Source organism: Macaca mulatta, chromosome 3, assembly GCF_049350105.2.
Source record: "Macaca mulatta isolate MMU2019108-1 chromosome 3, T2T-MMU8v2.0, whole genome shotgun sequence".
In the NCBI taxonomy this organism is placed as follows: domain Eukaryota; kingdom Metazoa; phylum Chordata; class Mammalia; order Primates; family Cercopithecidae; genus Macaca; species Macaca mulatta.
The window spans coordinates 147,780,070-147,804,144 of record NC_133408.1 but is presented as its reverse complement, the minus strand read 5'-3'; the positions used below and the strand labels follow the sequence as shown (position 1 = coordinate 147,804,144).

The 24,075-nt window shown below is 38.9% G+C and overlaps 1 protein-coding gene across 27 annotated transcripts in view; it reads left to right on the top strand.

The window, feature by feature from the left end:
• The window catches only part of NRCAM (neuronal cell adhesion molecule), a 305,384-nt gene that overhangs the window by 263,942 nt on the left and 17,367 nt on the right, over positions 1-24,075 (top strand). For 9 of the 27 annotated variants that reach the window (XM_077997198.1, XM_077997192.1, XM_077997196.1 and 6 more), the window contains 7 exons: positions 4,465-4,662; positions 4,768-4,838; positions 6,172-6,397; positions 7,157-7,272; positions 8,627-8,831; positions 11,204-11,326; positions 12,642-12,818. In XM_077997198.1, the coding sequence (XP_077853324.1) occupies positions 4,465-4,662; positions 4,768-4,838; positions 6,172-6,397; positions 7,157-7,272; positions 8,627-8,831; positions 11,204-11,326; positions 12,642-12,818 (1,116 nt within the window). Of the gene's footprint in view, positions 1-4,464; positions 4,663-4,767; positions 4,839-6,171; positions 6,398-7,156; positions 7,273-8,626; positions 8,832-11,203; positions 11,327-12,641; positions 12,828-13,898; positions 13,935-20,891; positions 21,018-22,548; positions 22,702-24,075 lie in introns of all 27 variants that reach the window. The other 18 variants (XM_077997197.1, XM_077997190.1, XM_077997195.1 and 15 more) reach the window with 5 other exon arrangements.

Genomic DNA, 24,075 nt, shown 5'->3' with positions numbered 1-24,075 from the left:
CATAAGGATACTAGAAGAGCATAATAAAATTAGACTATAGGTAAGCTTAGAAGTTTAATTGTAAAACCAAAGAGATACTTAAGAGGCAGACACAATCAGGTCACATGCCTGAAATACATTATTACCTTCAGGCATATACTGCAGGAAGACTAAATTCCTTTCTGATGACTACCTAAGATGATTCTCAAATGACAGGTGTGTTGATGTATTGCATCTCCTAGTAAAGTAGAATATTTCCACTAAAATTTAACAAAAGCCTCCCCTCTATCTTGTGTTGTTTAATGGTGCTCTTTTCCCTACTTGTGTGTTCATTGTACTTGATCAGAACACACATTCATCCAGGCCCAGTCTTCTAGCTCATTTTGTACATTAGCTGGAGTTAGCTGGTTAGTTGACTTGGAGACTCTTTGTGCCTATATTAAAATAATATCATTAGATTTCAAGGCATTTCTACTCTTTCATTCATTACTTATTCATTCAACAGATATTTTTGAGTGCCTACAGATATTTTGAGTGCCAGACATTGTTCTAAAACAAAATAGTAAAAATCTCTGTGGTTATAGAGCTTATATTTTAGATGAGGACATAAATAAAATTAATAATACATTATTAAATATAATGTCATTATATCTGCATGTAAAAATATGTATATACATGCACACATGCAGAGACTCAGATCTACCTTCAAGAGCGAACCTGCTGGAAGGAGTGTTAACTGACAGCCTCCATCTACTTCTCTTTCTCTAAGGCTCCACTGCAGGGTTCACATGAGGCCACACTCCTTGGGGTGCTCCAGTGACTGGGCAAAGCAAAGGTCCCAGAGGTCACACGTGCCTAATACAGAACTCTTCTCCTGTGCAGACTGTACTCTGGGCTCCTGGTTGACCTGGCTGAGACTATCTCAGAGCTATACTATAGTGTAGTCTGAGGCTCCTACTACTCACTCCTCCTTCCCTCCCCCTCTTCCTGTTACAGATGTCAGACCAGCGTTGTGTTCTGAGGGTCTTCCCTCCTTCAGGCTTCCCTGCTTCCTCTCCCATTTTTCTTCCATGGACATTTTCCCAAATAGACCTCTTGCACTTCTTTTTTTTCTTTTTTCTTTTTTTTTTTTTTGACGGAGTCTCGCTTTGTTGCCCAGGCTGGAGTGCAGTGGTGTGATCTTGGCTCACTGCAAGCTCCGCCTCCCGGGTTCATGCCATTCTCCTGCCTCAGCCTCCCGAGTAGGTAGGACTACAGGCACCTGCCACCTTTTTTGTTGTTTTTTGCATTTTTAGTAGAGATGGGGTTTCACTGTGTTAGCCAGGATGGTCTCGATCTCCTGACCTTGTGATCCTCCCACCTCGGCCTCCCAAAGTGCTGGGATTACAGGCGTGAGCCACCGTGCCTGGTCACCTCTTGCACTTCTAATTCTGTCTTAGCCTTTGCTTCCTAGAGGACTCAAACTCATACATATGATTGTGTTTATATGTGTTTAGGGCATGCAAAAAACAAATCAGCAGAAAGAGATGTGGAGCTAGGGGTATAATTGTGAATAGTGTGAATAGGAAAGGCCACACTAAGAAAAGAACATTTGAATACATCCATCAAGACAGGCGAGGGAGGTCAGTGAGCACACTATGCAGTTGTTTAGGGGAAGAACTTTACAGCAAGAGCAAAGGAAAAGAGCAAAGGCCCTAAGACAGGGCATGCCTGCTAGGATGCCTGTGTGGTTGCAGCGAAATGACCAAGGGAAAGTGAAGGAGGAGAGAAGGTCAAAGAGGCAAAGAGTTAGGTGGTGGGTGTGTGGAGTGGGAATTGTGCAAGGTTCTGTAGGCCACTGTGAGGATGGGGAAGCCTTGGAGGTTTTAACAGAGGAGTGATGAATGAATAACTCTGGCTTGTCTATTGAAAATAGTGTATAGAAGAACAAGAGGGGAAGCAGAGAGACTGGGTAAGACCGTGGTTCCCAAACTGTGCACTGAAGTGCCCTGTGGTACCTCAGTGAATTCACAGGGGTACCTTCCTTGGAATAATCTTAAAGTTTTAACTTTTGAATTCCGATATTAAAAAAAAAAAAACAACAGTGACATCTGTCAAACATCACATGAAATTAGCTTGAGGCAGATTACAGGTTCAACTTTATATCCCATGTCATTTTGTGATAATGTTATCTCTGCAAAGTGTTTGCTGTGATAAAAAGCAAGTGCCACATGGAAATCAGTGGGGAATAGGAAATGTGGAAGGTGGTGTCCAATCTGTTTACAAGGTTTGAGAACTTATATAAGAGAAGCTTTACATTGTTAAGATATAAATAGATTTAAAATTGTTTAAAATTTAAATTGTTTACATTTATTTAAGATATAAATATATATCAAGTTGTATGAATCTAGCTACTTAATACATGAAAACATTAGGTAATTCTTTTGGCCTAAGGGAGCCATGAAAAATAAATTACAGAGACACTAAGTATACCATAAACCGAGAAAGTTTGGGAACTACTGAATTAAGAGGTTATGTGATAATTCACACAAGAGATGAGGGTGGCCTGGAATAGACTGAGAAATGGTCAGATTTTGGATATATCTTAATGGTACAGGCCACTGTACTACTGAGAGTGTGGAGGACGTAGGGAAATAAGAAGGATTCCAGGTTTTGACCTGGGTTGTCACTATCAGTTGGAGAGGAAGATTAGAATTAGTTTTGGTACTATCCAGTTTGAGATGCTGTCATGGACAACCAAGTGGAATTGTCGAGCAGACAATTGGACTTTCTGAGTCTGCAGTTCAGGGAAGAGGTCTGGGCTACAGATGTAAATGTGAAAGTCATCCGTTTATAGGACTGAAGATCACCCAAAGATGAATGTGGATTGAAAGAAGAACTCCAAGGACTTAGTTTTGAACCACTGCAACACATACAATAGTTTTAGTTTATCTTTGTGTTTACCGTGCATATCATGGTACCTGGCCCATAGTAGGCAATCAGTGAATATCCAACTACCTATTATTTTACAAGGGTAAAATGTGTACATACCACAGAATTTTAGTAGATGCAGAGGGTATGCACTGAAAAGTATGTCTTCCTCCTGCCCCTGTCTCCTGGCTCCTCTGGCCACACCAGTATTATTGGTTTATATTCTCTGAGAAGTAGTATGCATTTATATGCAAGTGAATATGTCTGTTTATTTGTTACAGTAATTTTGTTTTACATTTACACAAGCATAGTATCTAGCACACATGATTCCATATCCTGCTTGGTTTCACTTGACAATACGCTTTAGAAATCATTCCATTTCAGTATGTATGGAACAGCCCTATTCTCTCTCTCTCTCTCTCTCTCTCTCTCTCTCTCTCTCTCTCGAGACAGAGTTTCACTCTGTTGCCCAGGCTGGAGTGCAGTGGCTTGATCATGGTTCACTGAAGCCTTGACTTCCTGGGCTCAGGTGATCCTCCCACCTCAGCCTCCCCAGTAGCTGGAACTATAGTTGCACGCCACTACACCCAGCTAATTTTTTGTAGAGATGGGGTTTTGTTGCCCAGGCTGGTCTCAGACTCCTGGACTCCACCCACCTGGGTCTCCCAAAGTGCTGAAATTACAGGTGTGAGCCACCGCACCTGGCCGACAGTCACTTTTAACAGCTGCAGAGTATTCCATTGTGTGGATACAGTGTAATTTGTTTAATCAGTGTCCTGTTGATGGATGTTTAGGTTGTTTGCAATTAGGTTGCTTCAATTGCAAATAACACTGCAATGTAAATTCTTTCTCATGTGTGTTTGAGCCATTTGTGTGAGCCCATTTATTCAAAATAAATTGCTAGAAGTAAAATTTAGTATGTGCCTTAAATATTGACAGATTTTCTAAATTGTCTTATATAGAAGTTGTCCCAACTTACACTTCCTACAAAGTCAGAGAATGCTTGATTCCTTGTGTCATATCAACAAAGTGTGTTAAACCTTTGATTATTGCCAGTGTGTTTAGTGGACTTAATTGCCAATATGTTTAGTAGAAAATGGCACTGACTATATTTAATTTAATTTATACTATTATGAAAAAAAATTGATCATCTTTTCATATATTTAAACTTTTTAGGGATATATGGATTAATTCTAAACAGTTTTAAGTAACTAAACTCAGCATGCTAGAGAAAGAATACCAGGTCTGGTAAAATCTAAAACTGTTAAGAATTAATCCATGTATCCCTAAAAAGTTTAAATATATGAAAAGGTGGTCAAATTTTTTTTTGTAAAAGGAGAAATTAAATACAGTGAGATGCCATTTTCCACTAAAATGTTATGTGTGCTTAAGTATTGAGGATAATGATAACTCTGAAATCAAAATATTTTAATGGCATTTTTCTTGAAAGTAAAATAATTCATGTTTGGTTGCTTGTGTTGGGTTGCCCTGTTAGTTATAGCTAGCAGCTACCCAGCTACCCCTGGGTTGACTGAATTCACGGTCTTGGGTTGGGTGTGTGTGTGTCGTGACCAGAATTCATCATCGAATATGAAGATACAATGCACGAGCCAGGACTGTGGCACCACCAAACTGAAGTTTCTGGAACACAGACCACAGCCCAGCTGAAGCTGTCTCCTTACGTGAACTACTCCTTCCGCGTCATGGCAGTGAACAGCATCGGGAAGAGCTTGCCCAGCGAGGCCTCTGAGCAATATTTGACGAAAGCCTCAGGTAAAGCGGGAAAGCAGGACTTCTAGGGTGCAAAATGAAATAAAAAAGTTTTCCACTTTTCACAAAAGACCAAAGCTTACGCATGTGTGGCTGCTTAACTTCCAGAACCAGATAAAAATCCCACAGCTGTGGAAGGACTGGGATCAGAGCCTGATAATTTGGTGATTACATGGAAGGTGAGCTATGATGCCTTCAAATTTATTCGCTATTTTTTAGAGTGAAAAAAAAAGTTGTTTGAAAATAATATCTACATTAAAATCTCATTTCACCTATTTCTGGGGGAAAAAAAAATATATATATATAAAGATACATATATATCTGTACTTAAGAGGCAGTATTATGTAGTTGTTAAAAGCTTGAGCTCTGGAGTCAAAATGATTTGGTACAAATCGCAGCTCTGCTACTAACTCTGTGACCTTAGGCCAGTTGTTGAACATCTCTGTTAGGCACATGTGTGATGAGAATAATAGTAGAACCAGTTTCACAGCATTAAAGGAGCTAATACATATAAAGCACCTAGAACAGTGCCTAGCAGATACACGTGCTCAAAAAAATGCTAGCTATCATAAAGAACCACCTGGGGCTGGGGCCGGGGCCAGTGGCTCACGCCTGTAATCCTAGCACTTTGGGAGGCCGAGGCGGGCATATCATGAGGTCAGGAGTTTGAGACCAGCCTGACCAACATGGTGAAACCCCATCTCTACTAAAAATACAAAAATTACCCGAGTGTAGTGGTGCATGCCTGTGATCCCAGCTACTCAGGAGGCTGAGACAGGAGAATCGCTTGAACCCAGGAGGCAGAGGTTGCAGTGAGCCGAGATTACGCCACTGCACTCCAGCCTGGGTGACAGAGCAAGACTCCGTCTCAAAAAAAAAAAAAAAAAAAAAAAGAACCACCTGGAAGACATGCACCAGGCCATTCCCAGCAGTCAACTTCTTTAGTGGGGAAAGCTTGTCTGTGTTTTCTGGATTTGGAAAATTAACATATATTTACTCATAATTCAAAACCTATTTTAGATAGATCCATACATGCATACTTAGACATGTATGCATATATGTACATATATTTATACAAACATGTAGAAACAACAGAATGACAGGCTAGCCTTTTTTTAATAAAGAGGAAAACAGTCCATAAGTTTCCATCTGCAAGTAAAATGGACAATGATGTACTATTGCACAAACAGGAATATATAAAGGATTCTATGTGACCGAAATGTCTGAAGAATCACCATCCTTGACTGTAGAGCCAGAGTTTGAAAGGTTTATATGGTGTTTATTGCATCAAGATAGTAATTTACGAACTTTGAAATGTTGATCCCAAACAAGCTTTGAATCTCTTGCAAATGCACAGTTGATAGAAGGTTCCTGGAGAAAATGGTTAATAGCTTGTGTTTTAGTATTTCAGTGATCACTTTCTGTAGGTCTGGGAATTGAATTTGCTGTTCCTGTAAATGATTGTGCAGTTGATCTGTGTCATAAGCTCTGGTTATTTGGCTTTTCTTGTAGCCCTTGAATGGTTTCGAATCTAATGGGCCAGGCCTTCAGTACAAAGTTAGCTGGCGCCAGAAAGATGGTGATGATGAATGGACATCTGTGGTTGTAGCAAATGTATCCAAATATATTGTCTCAGGCACGCCAACCTTTGTTCCATATCTGATCAAAGTTCAGGCCCTGAATGACGTGGGGTTTGCCCCCGAGCCAGCTGTAGTCATGGGACATTCTGGAGAAGACCGTAAGTGATGCCGTTTCCTTTCTACTTTTCCCCAGCAAAACAGACTTGCAAGCCAAGGCCATTTCCAGAGCTATTCAGGTTGCAAGGGAGGGAGGTGGCAATTATTTTGCATGACTTCTCTGAATTTAAATAGCCTGCTGTATAAGAAAGAGAAGTTCAGAACTTTAAAGGTGATTGCAGTATAGTTGTCCCTTGGTATCCACAGGGGATTGGTTCCAGGACGCCCTGCCTTGGACACCCAAATCTGCAAATACTCAAGTCCCACAGATGGCCCAATGGAACCCGCCTATGTAAAAAGTCAGCCCTCCCTATCCGTGGGTTTTGCACCTGAGAATACTGTGTTTTCCATCTTCTTTGGCTGTAGATGCAGAACCTGCAGATGTAGAGGGCTGACTGTATTTGTGTGGAAAAAAAAAATCCACATGTAAGTGGACCTATGCAGTTCAAACCTGTGTTGTTCAAGGATCAATTGTACTTTTAAAAAAATCTCGTTTTCCTACTCAGGACGCTGAGGTGAGAGGATCCCTTGAGCCAAGGAATTTGAGTCTAGCCTGGGCAACATAGCAAGATGCCATCTCTTAAAAAAAAAAATCTCTCACAAAGTCAAACAGATACCCCAAAATCTGTGTTCAAGCCTTAATAATCCATAGAACAGGACTGGAGTATGCTTCAGGCCAAAAATTATTAGAGATAGTGATATTTATGGATCAAATTAAAAATAACATTGATGCTTCTACCACTTCCCTGTCCTTTTCCTAGTCCCAATGGTGGCTCCCGGGAACGTGCGTGTGAATGTGGTGAACAGTACCTTAGCGGAGGTGCACTGGGACCCAGTACCTCTGAAAAGTATCCGAGGACACCTACAAGGCTATCGGGCAAGTGAAGGGGGAGCTTTTGTGGCTTTCTTTAGTAAGGGCAGCAGCGAATGCCACTTGTTATGCACACCACAGGAGGTGGGGCTTATTTGGTTCATTGCTTTGTGAACTTGTGGACTGAAGAGTTCATTTGGCTCATTGCCTCAGGTAGCCACTGCCAGAGTTGACTTGAAATCTCACTGCATCCAAAATAAGAAAAAAAAAAAGTTTTCTCCATTTTTCCCACTGATGATCTAACATTCTGCCAACTAAGTATGTATACAAAATGGGGAAAATTAATTTTTTAACGACCTAGAATATTACCAACTGTAGCTAGCTTTAAAGCAATATGGACCACATGTGGTGAACACACAAAATTATCCTGATAATCATTTAGGCATTTTAAAAATAATTCAGAATATACTTTAGGACCTTATACTCTCATCTAGGTCATTCTTATAAATATCCATTATCTTTGTTCTTGAGAAGCAGTGATTCATAGAGATTTGTTACTGATAGGCAGCCAAGCAATCACTACTTTGATTTGTTTAGCCTTCCCCCTAGAGGTCACTTTTTGTACTACATCACGTTCAACCTGTCCCGCTCCCCCGGCAGCTTTGCCAGATTCCGTATAAATGTTGACGTCTCTTGAAAATGCCTTTAAATTCCTAAGAATTTAGGAGAACTTAATAAACAACAATTCTGGATTTGTGACCAAAATTAATCAATACTTTCTTACCCATCTCTCCAAAACCTGTGCCTGCAATCAAATACAAAAAAAGGAGTATTTTAAACTAAGTGATACAGTTTGATTTAGTGGAAAAACTCTAGACTTTCAGTGGAGAATCCCCTGTGGCTCTTGATAGCTCTGTGGCTGTGAAAGTCACTTAGTAGCCCACACGTTCATCTGCACCATATGAATGACAGTAATAAAAGCCTCACTGTGGTGTTTAGGATTAAACTAAATGATAGATTATATGTGAACATGTATTCTGGAAAAGTATGTAAACATTGGGCAGTAATTTTTATTTTTAGAATATTTTATACAAGTAAAAGACTTACATTCTATTGTCCTCCATTTGCCTCATGTTCTAGAGAAAACCATATGGGTCTCACACTGTTTTCATTTTCCTTAGACTCCTGTGACAAAATAGTGTAGCCCAGCTTTGTCATGTGGCTATAATTTAATTTCCCTCATTATCTATGGGCTTCTATTCCTCTTGCCTCAGAATCAATATCCATCAGTTTTGTTAGTAATTTTCTTCTAAAATATACCAAGGGAATTTTCTGGGAAAACAACAATTTCAATTTTGTGAGCATAAGGAATCTTGTTTCCTCCTTTGTGCATTCCTGACTTTCGTTCTTGCTGTTTCAGATTTACTATTGGAAGACACAGAGTTCATCTAAAAGAAACAGGCGTCACATTGAGAAAAAGATCCTCACCTTCCAAGGCAGCAAGACGCATGGCATGTTGCCGGGGCTGGAGCCCTTTAGCCACTACACACTGAATGTCCGAGTGGTCAATGGGAAAGGGGAGGGCCCAGCCAGCCCTGACAGAGTCTTTAATACTCCAGAAGGAGGTATGGAATGGATGCGTCTCTAAGATCCCAGGAACATATAGCATAGCCTGAGAGGTTTTGCCTGACAGAAGGGCTACTGATCAAAGTATATTCTGGAAGCCAAATGGGATTGAAATTCCCATAGATGAATACAGCACACACAAAGCTACCAAAATGTCAGATCATATGTGGCCTAAATGTATGTAGGAGGCTTCAGAACCCAAATTGCTGCTCTGAAATGCCCTCTCCCTTGACTTAAAATTTTTCTCCACACGCACTCTCTGAAACCTTGCTACTTTGACGTTTATTTGGATCATTAACTTTCTGATCTGAAAGAGGTTCCATAACTTCTCTTAGTGTCAGTAGCCTCATCTGAAAAGCCTGAGAACCAAATTAGATAACCTAACAAAAACACCTGGAAAGGAAAATATTTCTATAAGTTATAGTTTACTTCTGTAGCTTTTTTCTTAGTGCACTTCTCTGATTTATTTGAAAGTTGAACTGAGTTAGAAAGTTGCAAGTCTTGACCAAGTGGATTGGGAAGAGGAGGGAAAAGTCATTGCAGATATGGGCAACTGCAAGGGAGGGAGTAAGGGAGGACCAAATATATATTGATCCAGGAGTCGGGGGAGAAGGAATTTGGACACAGGGACAATGGAGCCTTGTGGGTGATGGAGAGAGGGGCCCATGTGGTAAAAAGAATGAAGATTGGAAAAGGCAATAAAATAAGCTTTACCTATTTTAAATTTTGCAACCATATGCCACTATGACAATGGCCAGATAGCTTCTGTAGATTGCTTAGCTCTTTTTGATAAAAGAAGTTCACAGAAGATGCACCCCACTCTGGCTGCTGATTGAAAGATTCATGATGCAAGCAGCTGCCCAGCAGCCTCTGAGAACCACCCTGTGTCCCAGCTCCCATCTCATTATAAGTTTTTGTCCTCAATCTCACTGTCCCTTAGAGAGTCAGGGCTCTTCCTACTCAAGGCTCTCACAAGTGAAGCCTCACACTGGTTCTTTAGGTGATTCAGGGAAAGGTGTCATAGAGGAGATGATCAGAGAATTGAAGGAAAAAGAAGAGAGGAAGAAGTATGTCTGAAGACAGAAAGGTATGAAATAGCTTGGCTCCTTCAGAAAGCTGCAAGTTGCATGGCCAGAACTGGTAAGAAAAGGGAGGAAGGTCAGCTAGGGAAGGCCCAGATCATGGATTGTCTTGGGTGCTATGGACCAACCTGCAGGCCAAAGGCTGTTAACCTGGGGACTGAAGTCCCTTAGGGAGTCAATGAATGGGTTGAACGAGCTCCATGAACCTCCTGAAATTGTACGCAAGATATGTGTATATTTTTCCAGGGAGTGTTTATGGCTATCATCAGATTCTTAACAGGGTCTGTGATCACCCGCAAAATAAAGAACCACTTACTGGGTTGGGGAAGCTTAGAAGCCTAGAATTATGTGCCAGGCATGGTTTCAGGACCAGCCAAAGACATCTGAGGGCCTAAAGCAGAAAAATGGCAAAGAAGATGGGGATAGGAAGAAATAGATATGGTTTAGATTAAGGGAGTGGAGTTAGTGTCTGAGGAGATGATGGAAATGAGGCAGATAGGGAAGTTCAGGTTGACTTTCTGGTTTTTGGCTAGAGTGACAATAGGGAGAGTGGTTCCATTAGTTCGTTTCCAGGGGCAGTGGTAGGGGAGGTAACCATTGTGAGAGAGAGCTGCCACCAGCCATCATCCTCATGAGGAAGTGAATAAAAGATGAGCAGACATGTTCCCTCTGGTGATTTGCCAGCCTCTGCCACAGAGAACCTGAGACCCCTCGGGCCTTCCCAAGGGCCAGGGGTGTGCCAAGGTTGGGCTTTTGTCTGTTCACCACCAGATCCTGGGCAGCTGTCAGCTCTCAGGATAAGAACGTCTCTGCACCTGGGCGTGCTGGCCCAAAGCCCACCAGGTAGGGCATTCTGACTGTTTGGAGACACCTGGTTTGTTGGAGAAAACAGTCCTTAATGGTCCAGAACACAGCTGCTTCCACTCACAGATCCGGTTAGAATAATTTCACTTGGTAGCTAGTTTGCTTCTATTAAGACACCATTCATGAGTCAAATAAGGACTGCCTCTTTTTAAAATATTAGGTTTGAGTCCATCTAAAGGCAAAGTCATTATGTGTTTTGAGAGGATGGTTTTATTGAATATAAATGTAAATGACAGGAGAGAAAAAGGAAGAGAATAACTAAATGGGTGCCTGTCACAGGTTTGTACTAATGTATTTTCAGCTGAATCAGGAATGAGTTACTGAAACCCAAAACCTTGAATCGTGTGAGCACGGTGAAATGTCACTTTAATACATGTTGAAACATTCAGAAATCCTTGTGTTGACTGTAAGTTCTCCCCTGTAAGTCCCCAGTGCTCCCTCGTCTTTGAAGATTGTGAATCCAACACTGGACTCTCTCACTTTGGAATGGCATCCACCGAGCCACCCGAATGGCATTTTGACAGAATACACCTTAAAGTATCAGCCAAGTAAGCTGTTGGGAGGAAGAAAAGGGGAGATATGGTTTTATTTTATTTTATTTATTATTTTAATTGACAAATAATTGTACCTCATCATGGGGTACATAGTGATGTTTCGATACATATAGTGATCAGATCAGGGGAATTTGCATATTCATCTTCTCAAATATTTATCATTTATTTGTGTTGGAAACATTTAATATCCTCCTTCTAGCTGTGTATGGAACACCAGAACTTAGTCTTTGTTTCTAGCTATTCTTTCGTATCCTTTAACTGATCTCTCCCTATCTCGCCTTCCCCCTGTCGTTCCTTTATCTCTGGGATCCTGTGTTCTACTTTTTACTTCTGTGACATGAACTTTTCTTAGCTTCCACCTATGAATCAGAACATGTGGTGTTTAACTTTCCATTAGAAATACAGGTTTTTATTTTTTTTTTTTGAGATGGAGTATTGCTCTGTCACCCAGGCTGGAGTACAGTGGCGCGATCTCGGCTCACTGCAAGCTCCACCTCCCAGGTTCACGCCATTCTCCTGCCTCAGCCTCCCAAATAGCTGGGACTACAGGCGCCCGCCACCACGCTCGGCTGATTTTTTGTATTTTTAGTAGAGATGGGGTTTCACCATGTTAGCCAGGATGGTCTCGATCTCCTGACCTCGTGATCCGCCTGCCTCAGCCTCCCAAAGTGCTGGGATTACAGGCGTGAGCCACCGCGCCTGGCTAGAAATACAGTTTTAAAAATACTTAACTGTTATCAGAAAATACGAACTAGTTTTTCTTTATGTCTTTAGAATATATATATACCTTCAAGTGTTATTTCAGAAAGAACTTCAAATCTTACTTTTTAAGAAAAATGATGTATATATTATTAAAAATTAAGTAATCTGTAGAATAATATGACCTTTAGGGGTGGAGTTTAAGTGAGTGCTGTCATTAAATCAGATATGCATTTTCTGTAAATAGAAAATAGTTCCTTTGGCACAAGTCCTCTGAAGAAAAATGTTTGGGGTTATTTAACAATACGACTCCACCTGCAAGAACACAGGGGAAAAAGTTTTACTGTGATTCAACCACAAAATTCTTCTAGTTTATTAGCCAGTAGAGAACATATTCCCCCTTGTGATATGATATAATGATATGATATGATAGAACATAGTATAGGAGCTGTTAAAAAGTTATCACTTAGTTATGCTGGGCAAAGAGTGAGTGGGATTATAAAAGTCAATGTAAGCCAGGTTGAACATTTTTAGTTGATGTATTTATTTATAATAGTATTCCTATCACAATTAATGGAGAATGCACTTGTTTGTTATTTCTTATTGACAGTTAACAGCACACATGAATTAGGCCCTCTGGTAGATTTAAAAATTCCTGCCAACAAGACACGGTGGACTTTAAAAAATTTAAATTTCAGCACTCGATATAAGTTTTATTTCTATGCACAAACATCAGCAGGATCAGGAAGTCAAATTACAGAGGAAGCAGTAACAACTATGGATGAAGGTAAGATGGGTATGTATAAAATCCATATAATCATAACCATCATGAAATAAAAATCTTTAAGTTTATGCTTTCTTTTTCCTTCTTGCTATGGAGTGTCTATCTTACCCGATTAATGCAAACACTTATTTGTAATTTCTCATTCTGATATATAATCAGCTATGTAGTTCATATTGGACTGTGATATTTTTCAACTATGTGAAACTTTTTAAAACTTTATATTAAAATCTTAGGGCGGGAGTGAGTAAGCATAATATTTGCCACACTTGAATTTGAAGTTCAAGAGAATGTTGTTTCCTATTTACAACTGTATATATTATATATATTCATGCACAAACATATATATGTACACATACATATAATACATACATATATGCATACACAGACATACGCACCTGTATACACACAAATATATGTAATTCGAGTTCTGGTCCTGATTTCCTGGAAATAATTTTCTAGTTCACATATTGATTTACATTTTCTAGCAAGGAAATCGAAGCAATTATTAAATAGTGCATTTATTTTGTGTTTGAGCAACAGATTTTACATTTTGGTATGTACAAAGAAAGCAAAATAGAGCATTACAGTATTTAGAAAAGGAATTAACACTTCTTTTCATACTTTAAAAAGTTATTCTGAAAATCTTGAGATTCAATGAAAATTATCAAAAATATTATAAAAGATTTTCTGGTTTTGCATGTCTCTACATTGTAGAGTTGTTTAAGTATTATTCATTTGACTATCTTTGATAGCATAAAAAATTGACAATTTCTGTCCAAAAATTGGTTTGAAATATCCTAAGCCTTCTTACATAATAAACAAGTATGAATAATGCACCTTAAGAAATGTGTTTGAATACCCAGTATTCAAACAGGGTATCCTGATAAAATGTTGGTACTGGATTTGAATACTGGATAAGTTTGGGGACACCAACATATCTATGTCCCCTATACCTGATGTGGTACACTTCATTCTTCTTGCATGCTTTAGCGTTTTAATAAGTGTTTTTGTATTACTATACATGCTCATGGGTGTGTTACATCTAACTATATAGTGTCCTGTTTCTGTTTCCCTTCATTAAAGCTGGTATTCTTCCACCTGATGTAGGTGCAGGCAAAGGTAAAATAATTCATCTGCATGACTTTATACATGTGTGAAATTTGCAATGTGAAACATGGGGAAGTGCAGCATGGGTAAAACAGAGAAAATAAAATATGCCTTGAACCACCAAAAGAAGAGATCTCATCCAATCTTGACTTCGAAAATAATTTCTAGTCCTTTCTTTACAAGTAGAAAGCCACATACTGAATTCTCCAAAAATTTTTTCTTGAGACTTATCCCTGGTACAAATCCTAATCTTAGCTTTTAATACTATGATTTTGGCTGGATCAGACAGGACCAAAACTGTGGATTTGTCACAGATCCTCTATATTTCCATGCCACATTATTTGGGGTTCAGAAATATTAGCCCTGTGATGAAAGCAGCCTGGTAGAAATCAGATCAACCAAGCTTCCTGTTCTATTCTGATTTAGCTGCTCTTCTTGTAGACACAGTGTACACTCGGCTGCCATTGCACAAAACCGTCTATTTGGAATTACAGCATAGCAATGCCCTCCAACTGGTTTAGGACTAAGTCTCCCCGAGCTTAGGGTCCCCTACAAGTGAGTCTTCCAGGTGACCAATATGGTCTTCTCAAATGTGTTATCCCATCCTGTCTTCACCCAACTGCCTAAGTCTCTTCCTCCTGAGTAACAGCCAACAATCCGCAATGGATTACTTTCGTTCTCCTTTATTTCTGACAGCTCTCTGGGTCAGAAAGATTTGTTGAGAGAATGGGCTTGAATAAGTTGTAATATGTCTTCCATCTGTGGCAATGCCAAAGATGCCCCAGTCTTTGACCCCTGGCTGCCGGTTGACCAGTCAGCTTTTTAGAGAGCAGTGGAGCATCTGCCACTGGGCACTGTTTTCATGTGGCATGCCCATGGTCAGGGGTTTCCCTGGGCTTTCACAGATCAGGTGAGTGTAAACAGGAATGAAGAAAAGGAAGACCAAGAGAAAAATGTGCTTTGCCCTATATTATTCAACTCTTGTGAGCTTAGACTTGATAGATTTATTCTATTTGCTTAGAAATTTGCTTATATTCAGAGCTTTGGTAAATTACAAAATATCAATCAGATAGATTTTGGAGGTATTGAATAAGAACTATAGCCATTTTCAGTAACCTTGAGAGTATTATATCTGTAGTTTTAGACTTGAAAGGATGAAGTTGTAAAAATTCAAAATTTCTATATCATGGAAGATGTAAACTTACTTCTGTTTATTTTTATACTTCCTTCCTATGATAATTAGATATCAGTTAAAATTATTAGTTGTTTTACGATAATATATTGCTTTATAACTTCAACTGGAGCATTTCACTAAAAGCCTGGCCTTGTTTCCTATGCAGTGGACATGTCACTGTGGCCGTGCCTAGAGCTGATAGCAGAGAAATTGTGCTTGAGCAGGACTGTCTGTGAAGCAAGTCTGAATTCTCAATGGACTTGTCTCGTTAGAAGCAGATGTGCACTCCACTGGAAAAACATCACCCCTCTGTTTTTAATAAATTCAAACTGAAATCTTTAAAGAGTTTTGGTTTTACCATTTGATGTTACTAATTTGAATTGTGAGCTACTTATGGTTAGAGAGACAAGCAAAAATGGAGTGTCTGAAAGTTCATTAAGCCCCCAGTATTAAAATCTGATGGATCTCAGATAAGAAAAGGAATAGTGTTTAAATAAGGAGTAAAAAAGGCTAAATCTGACCTTAATTTTAATATGGTTTATTTTAATAGTTTAGCAGTAGTTAAATATGGCTTACATAAAAGGATATTTTGCCATGGTAAGACTTTAAACTGCTCAAGCGTAATTTGCGATCCTGGGTTTTCCTTCCTTAAAAATATTTCTTTTTTTAAATCTGAAAATGAATTCTGTCCTCTTCTCTATTTCCCTTCTCCGTGTGGAGTGTAGCTGCTCTGTGACAGGAGAAAAATTAAAGTTCTCCACTATCCTTCCAAATTTTAATTTTTTAAATGTATCTTTTAAAGTTTTATTTAAATCAGGACAAAAGGGAATAAATAAGAGATGAATCGAGATAAAACATGTGATATCGTTAGCTATAGAAGCATCAGCATGGCCGGACATGGTTGCTCACACCTGTAATCCCAACAGTTTGGGAGGCCGAGACGGGCAGATCACCTGTTGTCGGGAGTTCACAACCAACATGGCCAATGTGATGAAACTCCATCTCTAATAAAAATACAAAAATTAGTTGGGCGTGGTGGCAGGCACCTGTAATCCCAGCTACTCAGGAGGCTGAGGCAGGAGAATTGTTTGAACTTGGGAGGTGGAGGTTGCAGTGAGCTGAGATTGCACCACTGCACTCCAGCCTGGGCAACAAGAGCGAAACTCCATCTCAAAAAAAAAAAAAAAGAAGCATCAACATCTAATATGATTTTATTATGAATTATGATTTCATGAAAATTGGTTTTAATTCATTTCTGGTCAAAGAGGGGAAAAGAAATGCATCTGAGTTTACATTTTTTAATTTTCTTACAGATTTTAAGAGATGTTAATGAAACCTAAGTTTTCAAATGTATAATTACAAAAGGATTATAAACCCGAAGGAAAACCCATGATAATTCAATTAACTATATGATGCCATACTAACCCTTCTTCTTACCATTCTCCTCAATATAATTAAATACTCAAGACCTTTGAGTCATTTATTTTTGTTCTTTTCCTTGTTGGATTAAAGCTCTCAATATTTGTGTAGGAATTACAGTTGATTGGCATATTTTTTTAATTTCTGTGTCTCTTTAAATGAGGCTGGGTGTGGTGGCTCATGCCCGTAATCCCAGCACTTTAGGAGGCCGAGGCAGGCAGATCACTTGAGGTCAGGAATTTGAGACAAGCCTGGCCAACATGGTGAAAGCCTGTCTCTACTAAAAATACCAAAATTAGCCAGGCGTGGTGGTACACACCTGTAGTCCTAGCTACTCGGGAGGCGGAGGCAGGAGAATTGTTTGAACCCAGGACGCAGAGGCTGCAGTGAGCTGGAGGCTGCAGTGAGCCAAGATTGCGCCACTGCACCCCAGCCTGGGGGACAGGACAAGACTCCATTTCATAAATAAATAAATAAATGATTTCAGGGTCTGGAATTCTAGGAAGTAGACCTGTGAAGGCATGTGTAAAAATGAACCAAAAATGTGCAGGCTCAAAAAGATTTATGTTCCCAGTTTTGCTGATGATCCACAGTGCCATATCCATTGCATTTGATCTGGCACTCTGGGGACCAAGCATCAAAATACTCTCCTAGGGTAATTAGCTGGAATACAGAAACAGGGAGAAACTAACTGGCAAGTCAGGAATCTGCATTCTTGACCTAATGTGCAGCCTGCTGTGGGGAAGCAGTTAGGAGTGAGTAGAGAAGGGTACTGAGGATCAGCCAGTGCTGAACCCCTTCTGTGACCTGACTCTCACTGTGTTCTTTGACTGAAGAACCCGTAAATACAAAATGAAATTCCTTTTCTGGCCTAAACGAAAACAAAACAAGACAGATCTAGAAGCATAGAAGGTTCAATTAGTTCAACAGTGAACGTCTCTCTGGCACATAAAACCACCCGCCTTTGTTTAAGAAGCTGTGTATAAAGACAGTAAGACAAACCCTGGCCTTGACATGCTTAAAATCTAGCAGATAAGACCAATGTAATAAATAATAACATAATAAATTGATACTAAACTAGAAATTGGAGCAAAATGTTATCTGAATACAGAGGCGTGAACCATTTATTTTGCCAAGCAGAATCAGGAAAAGCTTCACAAAGAAAATAATATTGAACTGGGCCTTGAAGCCCAGTTTTTGTTTTGTTTTATTTTTGGCAGATGAGTCAGGGAGTTGCAGTGTGTAAAGTCTCAGTAGGGGTCACAAGCACATGGGGTTTGAAAACATACTGGATGTCTGGGTTATACCAAGTGGTCCACTTAGGCTGACATGTAGAGAGTGTGTGGAAAAGAGAAGACCCTGAGATGGGAGTGGAGCAGTGGGTGGGGCCAGATGGTAACAGCTCTGAACGGCTGTGAATGCTCTGCTAAGGAATTTGTATTTACCTATAGGCAGAGTTTTAAACAGAGAAGTAGCTAGATTAGAGTTGTAGTTTCAGCAGCTAAATGTAGGTAACTACACTGGTGGTCTCTACAGAGGAAGACTTACAGCTGGGAGAGGCACACAGGAAACAGCCCGTTGGGAAAGCCCAGAGACGGGACACTGGAGCTCCCTGTATGGTACCACATAGGTGCTCTGTGAGTCAGAAAGTGGATGAGTGGCAATTAAAAGGAAGGAGAGTTTGAATTCTCTATAGTAAAAGTGGCTAAACAGCATGCCTTAGGAAATTGTGGTATCTTTTCTGGGTACCTGTAAGAATAAGCTAAATGCAAATTTCCAGTATATAATACTTTATATTATTAACTATAACTAGTAATATGATGCTGTACATTAGATCTCTAGAACTTGTTCATCTTATAACTGAAAGTTTGTACCCTTTGACCAACATCTCCCATTTCCCCAACCCCCACCCCACCCCTAGCCCCAGGCAACCACTATTCTACACTCTCTTTCTCTAAGTATAACTTTTCTAGATTCCATATGTGAACCCCAAAAATCTGAGACAGGTTTTAGTTAATTTAGAAAGTTATTTTGCCCAGGTTGAGAACATGTTCCTGTGACATACCCATAGCTCAGGAGGCTCTGAAGACATGCGCCCAAGGTGGGCAGAGCACAGTTTGGTTTTATACACTTTAGGGAGATATGAGACATCAATCAACATATGTGAGATGAACATTGGTTTGGTCTGGTAAGGCGGGACAACTCGAAGGAGGGAGTGTCCAGGTCTTGGTAGGTGAGAGACAAACGGTTGCATTCTTTTTGAGTTTCTGATGAGCCTCTCCGAAGGAGGCAGTCAGATATGCATTTATCTCAGTGAGCAGAGGGGTGACTTTGAAAAGAATGGGAGGCAGGTTTGTCCTAAGCAGTTCCCGGATTGACTTTTCCCTTTAGCTTAGTGATTTTGGGGCCCAAAGATTTATTTTCCTTTCACACACATTTAAGTGAGATCATGCAATATTTGCCTTTCTGTGTCTGGATTATTTTAGCTAGCACAGTATCCTGCAGGTTCATCCATGTTGTTGCAAATGGCAGGATTTCTTTCTTTTTTAAGTCAGAATAATACTCCATTATATGTGTGTGTGTGTATATATATGGTAATTTCTTTATCCATTCATCTGTCAACGGATATTTAGGTTGTTTTCGTATCTTGACTTTGTGAATAATGCTGCAATGAACATAGGAGAGTCCATACCTCATAGAGATACTGATTTCATTTCAATAAAACTAGAAACAAAATAATAATAATGAACAGTTTAGAGAAGAAACTCTGAGAAGGGAGCACCCATAGAAACCAATGTAAAAAATAAAAAGAAACTAAATGCTCTTTTGTTAGAAGTACCTTGCTCTTCTGTTAGTAAATGCTCTTTGTGTTAGAAGTATTATGGTTCTGCCTTGAACATCTTCCATAATTACTCCAAGATTAAATTCCTTAGTTTCAGGATTCCAAAATTTTTTAAGAAAATTAATATTTTTCCTGGGTTGCCATTGATGTTTTACACATGTGTGCATATTTGCTGTCATTGATTGATCATATTCCTATTATTTTTTCCTATAAGAAGAATATCTCAGAAAACTAAAATTAACTAGGTCCACAGGACTCTGAATAATTCAGTAATCAGTTTTGCCCTCTGCTGTTTCCCCATGCTTAGCACAAAGAGATACAAAATTTGCATGTGTTGTTGAATTGTATTTTAGAAGTCAAGAGCATTATTTAACCGCCTTAATATCTTTCTTTTCTTAATTCTAAGAAGTGTAATTTTATTACATTGCTTTGAACAAAGGTCTTTAGCTTCTACATTTTATAAACATGTCTTAGAATATAATTTTAGTGTCTTGGTAAACCCATTGATGCTGTCGGATTTACTATCCTAGTAAATTTTATGTGGGATAATAAATTGATCTTATTTTTTAACTGCTGAAGTTAACACATCTGTAAATGTTTCGTTTTTAGTTTACGCTATTGAGGTAGGACTGATAGAATTGCCAGCCTCGGGTATTCAAATAACATTTTTTAATGACTTTAGATGTTGTCTTTACCCAGTAGCAAGCATGTAGCATCATCTGGTCTCCATAATTTGGATTTTTAAGAAGCTATTTAGGTTGCACTATGATTTTTCAGAAAATGCTTTGTAACAAACAGTTAACAGGTAAGATTGTCTTGCTCTCTGGGAAATGTTACATGAAATAGTTTTTACTCCTTTTATTTATTCTTTCTTAACTTCTGATAGAACATATCTGGAAATTTCTTTTGCAGCTTCTCTTCCAACATCCCCTAACCATCCATCATTCTCTAAAGCAGGGGTTCCTTACCTGGGGTCCCTGAGTTTCCCAGAGTTTGATACTCAAAGAAGTCTGTTTCTTAAAACAGATCAAAAGCGCTGTTCAAAGGGGCATTCTTTGTCACACCAACACAGATTTTTCAAAGACCTACATTGAGATGACAAATAGAATTGAAAAGTAGCCACATAGTATTGGGGTTTACCTCGGGGTCTCTGACATTCCATGACGACATCTGTCCCTGGGATTGTTCAGCAATCCCCCTCTCCATCACACATTAATAAATGAAGACGGTGACATTTCCTGAGACTGTATCTAATGGACAACAGTTAACATTGTTTAGAACCCATATAATAGAACTCATATATTTTAATATCATGCATCATTATTTCTGATATTTAATTTATTTCCTAATGCTGTAATTTAAGAAACAAAAAAATTTCTGTAATGAAAGCAAAGCATGAGTGAACCCTAAATTTTAGCTGTAAATTCTTATTTAATTCTATTTGCATAATTTCACAGTATTTAAACTTATTTTATATTCGTGTGTATGGTGCTGCAATATGATTGTTTGTTTTATTTTTCTATTGTATGTTTAGTTCAAGCAGTAAATCCCAGGATCAGCAATCTTACTGCCGCAGCTGCTGAGACCTATGCCAATATCAGTTGGGAATATGAGGGACCACAGCATGTGAACTTTTATGTTGAATATGGTGTAGCAGGCAGTAAGAAACAATTTCATTACCCGATTTTTAGTTTGGGGGATGCATTTTAAAAGATTAAGAACATTCTTAGGAATTTAGTATGGATCATCTTGAAAAATAACTTGATCCAATTAAATGAATGACTTATCTAAAAAAAAGTATAGTGAACCGTCAGCCTACCACATATTATATGCACAACTAGGAATTGCTTTTTTGTGTTATTAATAACAGATGGCATATGTTCCATTACGTATGTTATTTTCATATCATAGTACTTAAAACTGGTTCTATGCCCACAACACATAAACAAGAATAGGAAGGAATAATTATATTTGCAAGTACAAGTGGGAAAAAAGAAAAGGTTTTTTTTTCAAATTGTACTTTGAAGTAACAGAAATCAAACTGACTTGAAAGTATTCATTTTGCCCTAACTAGCCCAACAGAATTTTATAAGAAACTGCAGAAAATTAATAGTTTGGGAGAGCATTCATTATGTTTTAATGTTTGATATGTTCTCAAGTCAGGCATTCTTCGTAGATCCTGGCCACATCTACTGGGAGATGGGGCAGCTTTCACTTTCAGCAGTTTGTGAAAACCCAGTGCCCCCTCCTAAATGCAGTGTGCTTATATAGAACAAATGAGGTGGCCAATGTTTGTGACAAAGTGTTGAACAGAGTCCAATTTTCTGTTTAAGCCTTTATCATGCCGGTAAATATTTTTAGAAATGACGATCCCTTTAGAAAAACCAATACCTGGGAAAGGTTGAATCAATTAATTGGATACATTGGAAGGCATTTAAGTTTACCAAAAGATTCATCTTGTGAATCTTAAAAAACAATTTTTCCGGCCGGGCGCGGTGGCTCAAGCCTGTAATCCCAGCACTTTGGGAGGCCGAGACGGGCGGATCACGAGGTCAGGAGATCAAGACCATCCTGGCTAACGCGGTGAAACCCCGTCTCTACTAAAAAAAATACAAAAAACTAGCCGGGCAAGGTGGCGGGCGCCTGTAGTCCCAGCTACTCGGGAGGCTGAGGCAGGAGAATGGCGCAAACCCGGGAGGTGGAGATTGCAGTGAGCTGAGATCCGGCCACTGCACTCCAGCCTGGGCGACAGAGCGAGACTCCGTCTCAAAAAAAAAAAAAAACAAAACAAAACAAAACAAAAAAAAACAATTTTTCCCATAGTTCATTTAAGCTATTTAATGTATAACAGTTCTTTTGATAAACATCTTTAGAGAAACTCAACAGTTTCATAAGGCAAGGTGCAGATAAAGAATCTTCCTTTGTGTTAAAGAGGAGAATTAATACAATGGGAATATATACAATTAATAAGCAAGCTAGATACCCAGTCTATTTTTCTTTGAGGATATTTTCCTATAGGTCATTTAAATTGATTTATTTGACATGACTACATTTATAATAATCTAAAATGGTAAATCTAAGCATCCTACATCTTGTCTTTAGCTTATAAAGAATTTTCCTTTCTTGAAGCATTAAGTGACTTCTGGTCCCTTAAAATATTCAAATTTGTTGTTTTTGCAAAATTTCCATAGGCAAAGAAGAATGGAGAAAAGAAATTGTAAATGGTTCTCGGAGCTTCTTTGGGTTAAAGGGTCTAATGCCAGGAACAGCATACAAAGTTCGAGTTGGTGCTGTGGGGGACTCTGGTTTTGTGAGTTCAGAGGATGTGTTTGAGACAGGCCCAGGTGAGGCGCACACCACACCTGTTCTGGCTCCCGCTCAGAGGTGGAGGCCGCCAGGTGCTCCAGCTGGAGATGGGGGCTGGTGGAGCTGTGTTATGGGTAGGGCATGAATGTCTTTCTATGGGGCCCTGTTGGGTTGGGAGTTTTGTTTTTTGTCTTTGGTTCTTTGTATCAAATGAATTATGGAATTTAGCAAATCATCTTCTAGCCACATTATTACCAAAAATCATCACAAAAATAGACTTAAATATGATTTTAATTTATGTTATGTAAAGAATTCAATTGTTCATATCACATATATAAACTTTCCCTCAGTGTTAAACTGAAATTTTTAAAGTGCTTTTGAAGATGAAAGAACTTACAAGAAAGTCACAATTCTGGCCGGGCGCAGTGGCTCACGCCTGTAATCCCAGCACTTAGGGAGGCCGAGGCAGGTGGATCACCTGAGGTCAGGAGTTTGAGACCAGCCTGGCCAACATGGTGAAACCCTGTCTCTACTAAAAATACAAAAATTAGCTGGGCATGGTGGCGGGTGCCTGTAATCCCAGCTACTCAGGAGGCTGAGGCAGGAGAATCGCTTGAACCCAGGAGGCAGACGTTGCGGTGAGCCAAGATTGCGCCACTGCACTCCAGCCTGGGCAACAGAGTAAGACTCCATCTCAAAAAAAAAAAAAAAAGAAAAGAAAAGAAAGTCACAATTCTTTATTTCAAAATGGCCTACAACCCAGCAGAACCCTGCAGTCTGCTTAGACAACTGATAGAGATATTATTACATTTGTATGGAACAAGAACTTATACAATTCATATGCTACATTTTTTATCACACCAAATTTTACTGCCTGTATATATTTACTTCTGTGAATATTATCAAAATATACAAGTAAAAAGTGAAGTTTCTAAAATAAAGAAAAATGTTCATGTGAAATGCAAGAACATTCGTATTTGCTCACTAGATGGAGAACAATCTCTGCTTACTTACATTTCAACAAGAGTTGTTTGTGGTACATGTTCACTCTGCGGTTCATATCCCTATATATTTTCAGTCACTGCATGCATTCTTAAAGAAATGTGCATATCCTGTAGAATACATTACACAATGTATTTTTTGTGACTTTCATTAACAAAACATTATGATTTTTAAAGTCAGGTTTTACAGTTTAGAAAAATATAAATCATAAGTGGTTTTAAAAAAGAAACCAACAATAATGTATTAAACTATATTTTAAAGATATTCGTTTGCTAAAATCATAATGTTTTAAGAAAACCACACATTTTCTGTTATTCTGTTTTTTGTATTTCATATCCATTTATGTACATAGTTCTAGGAAAACTGTGTGTTAAACTTAAAAGGGTAATATCTAATCAATTCGTAGGTAG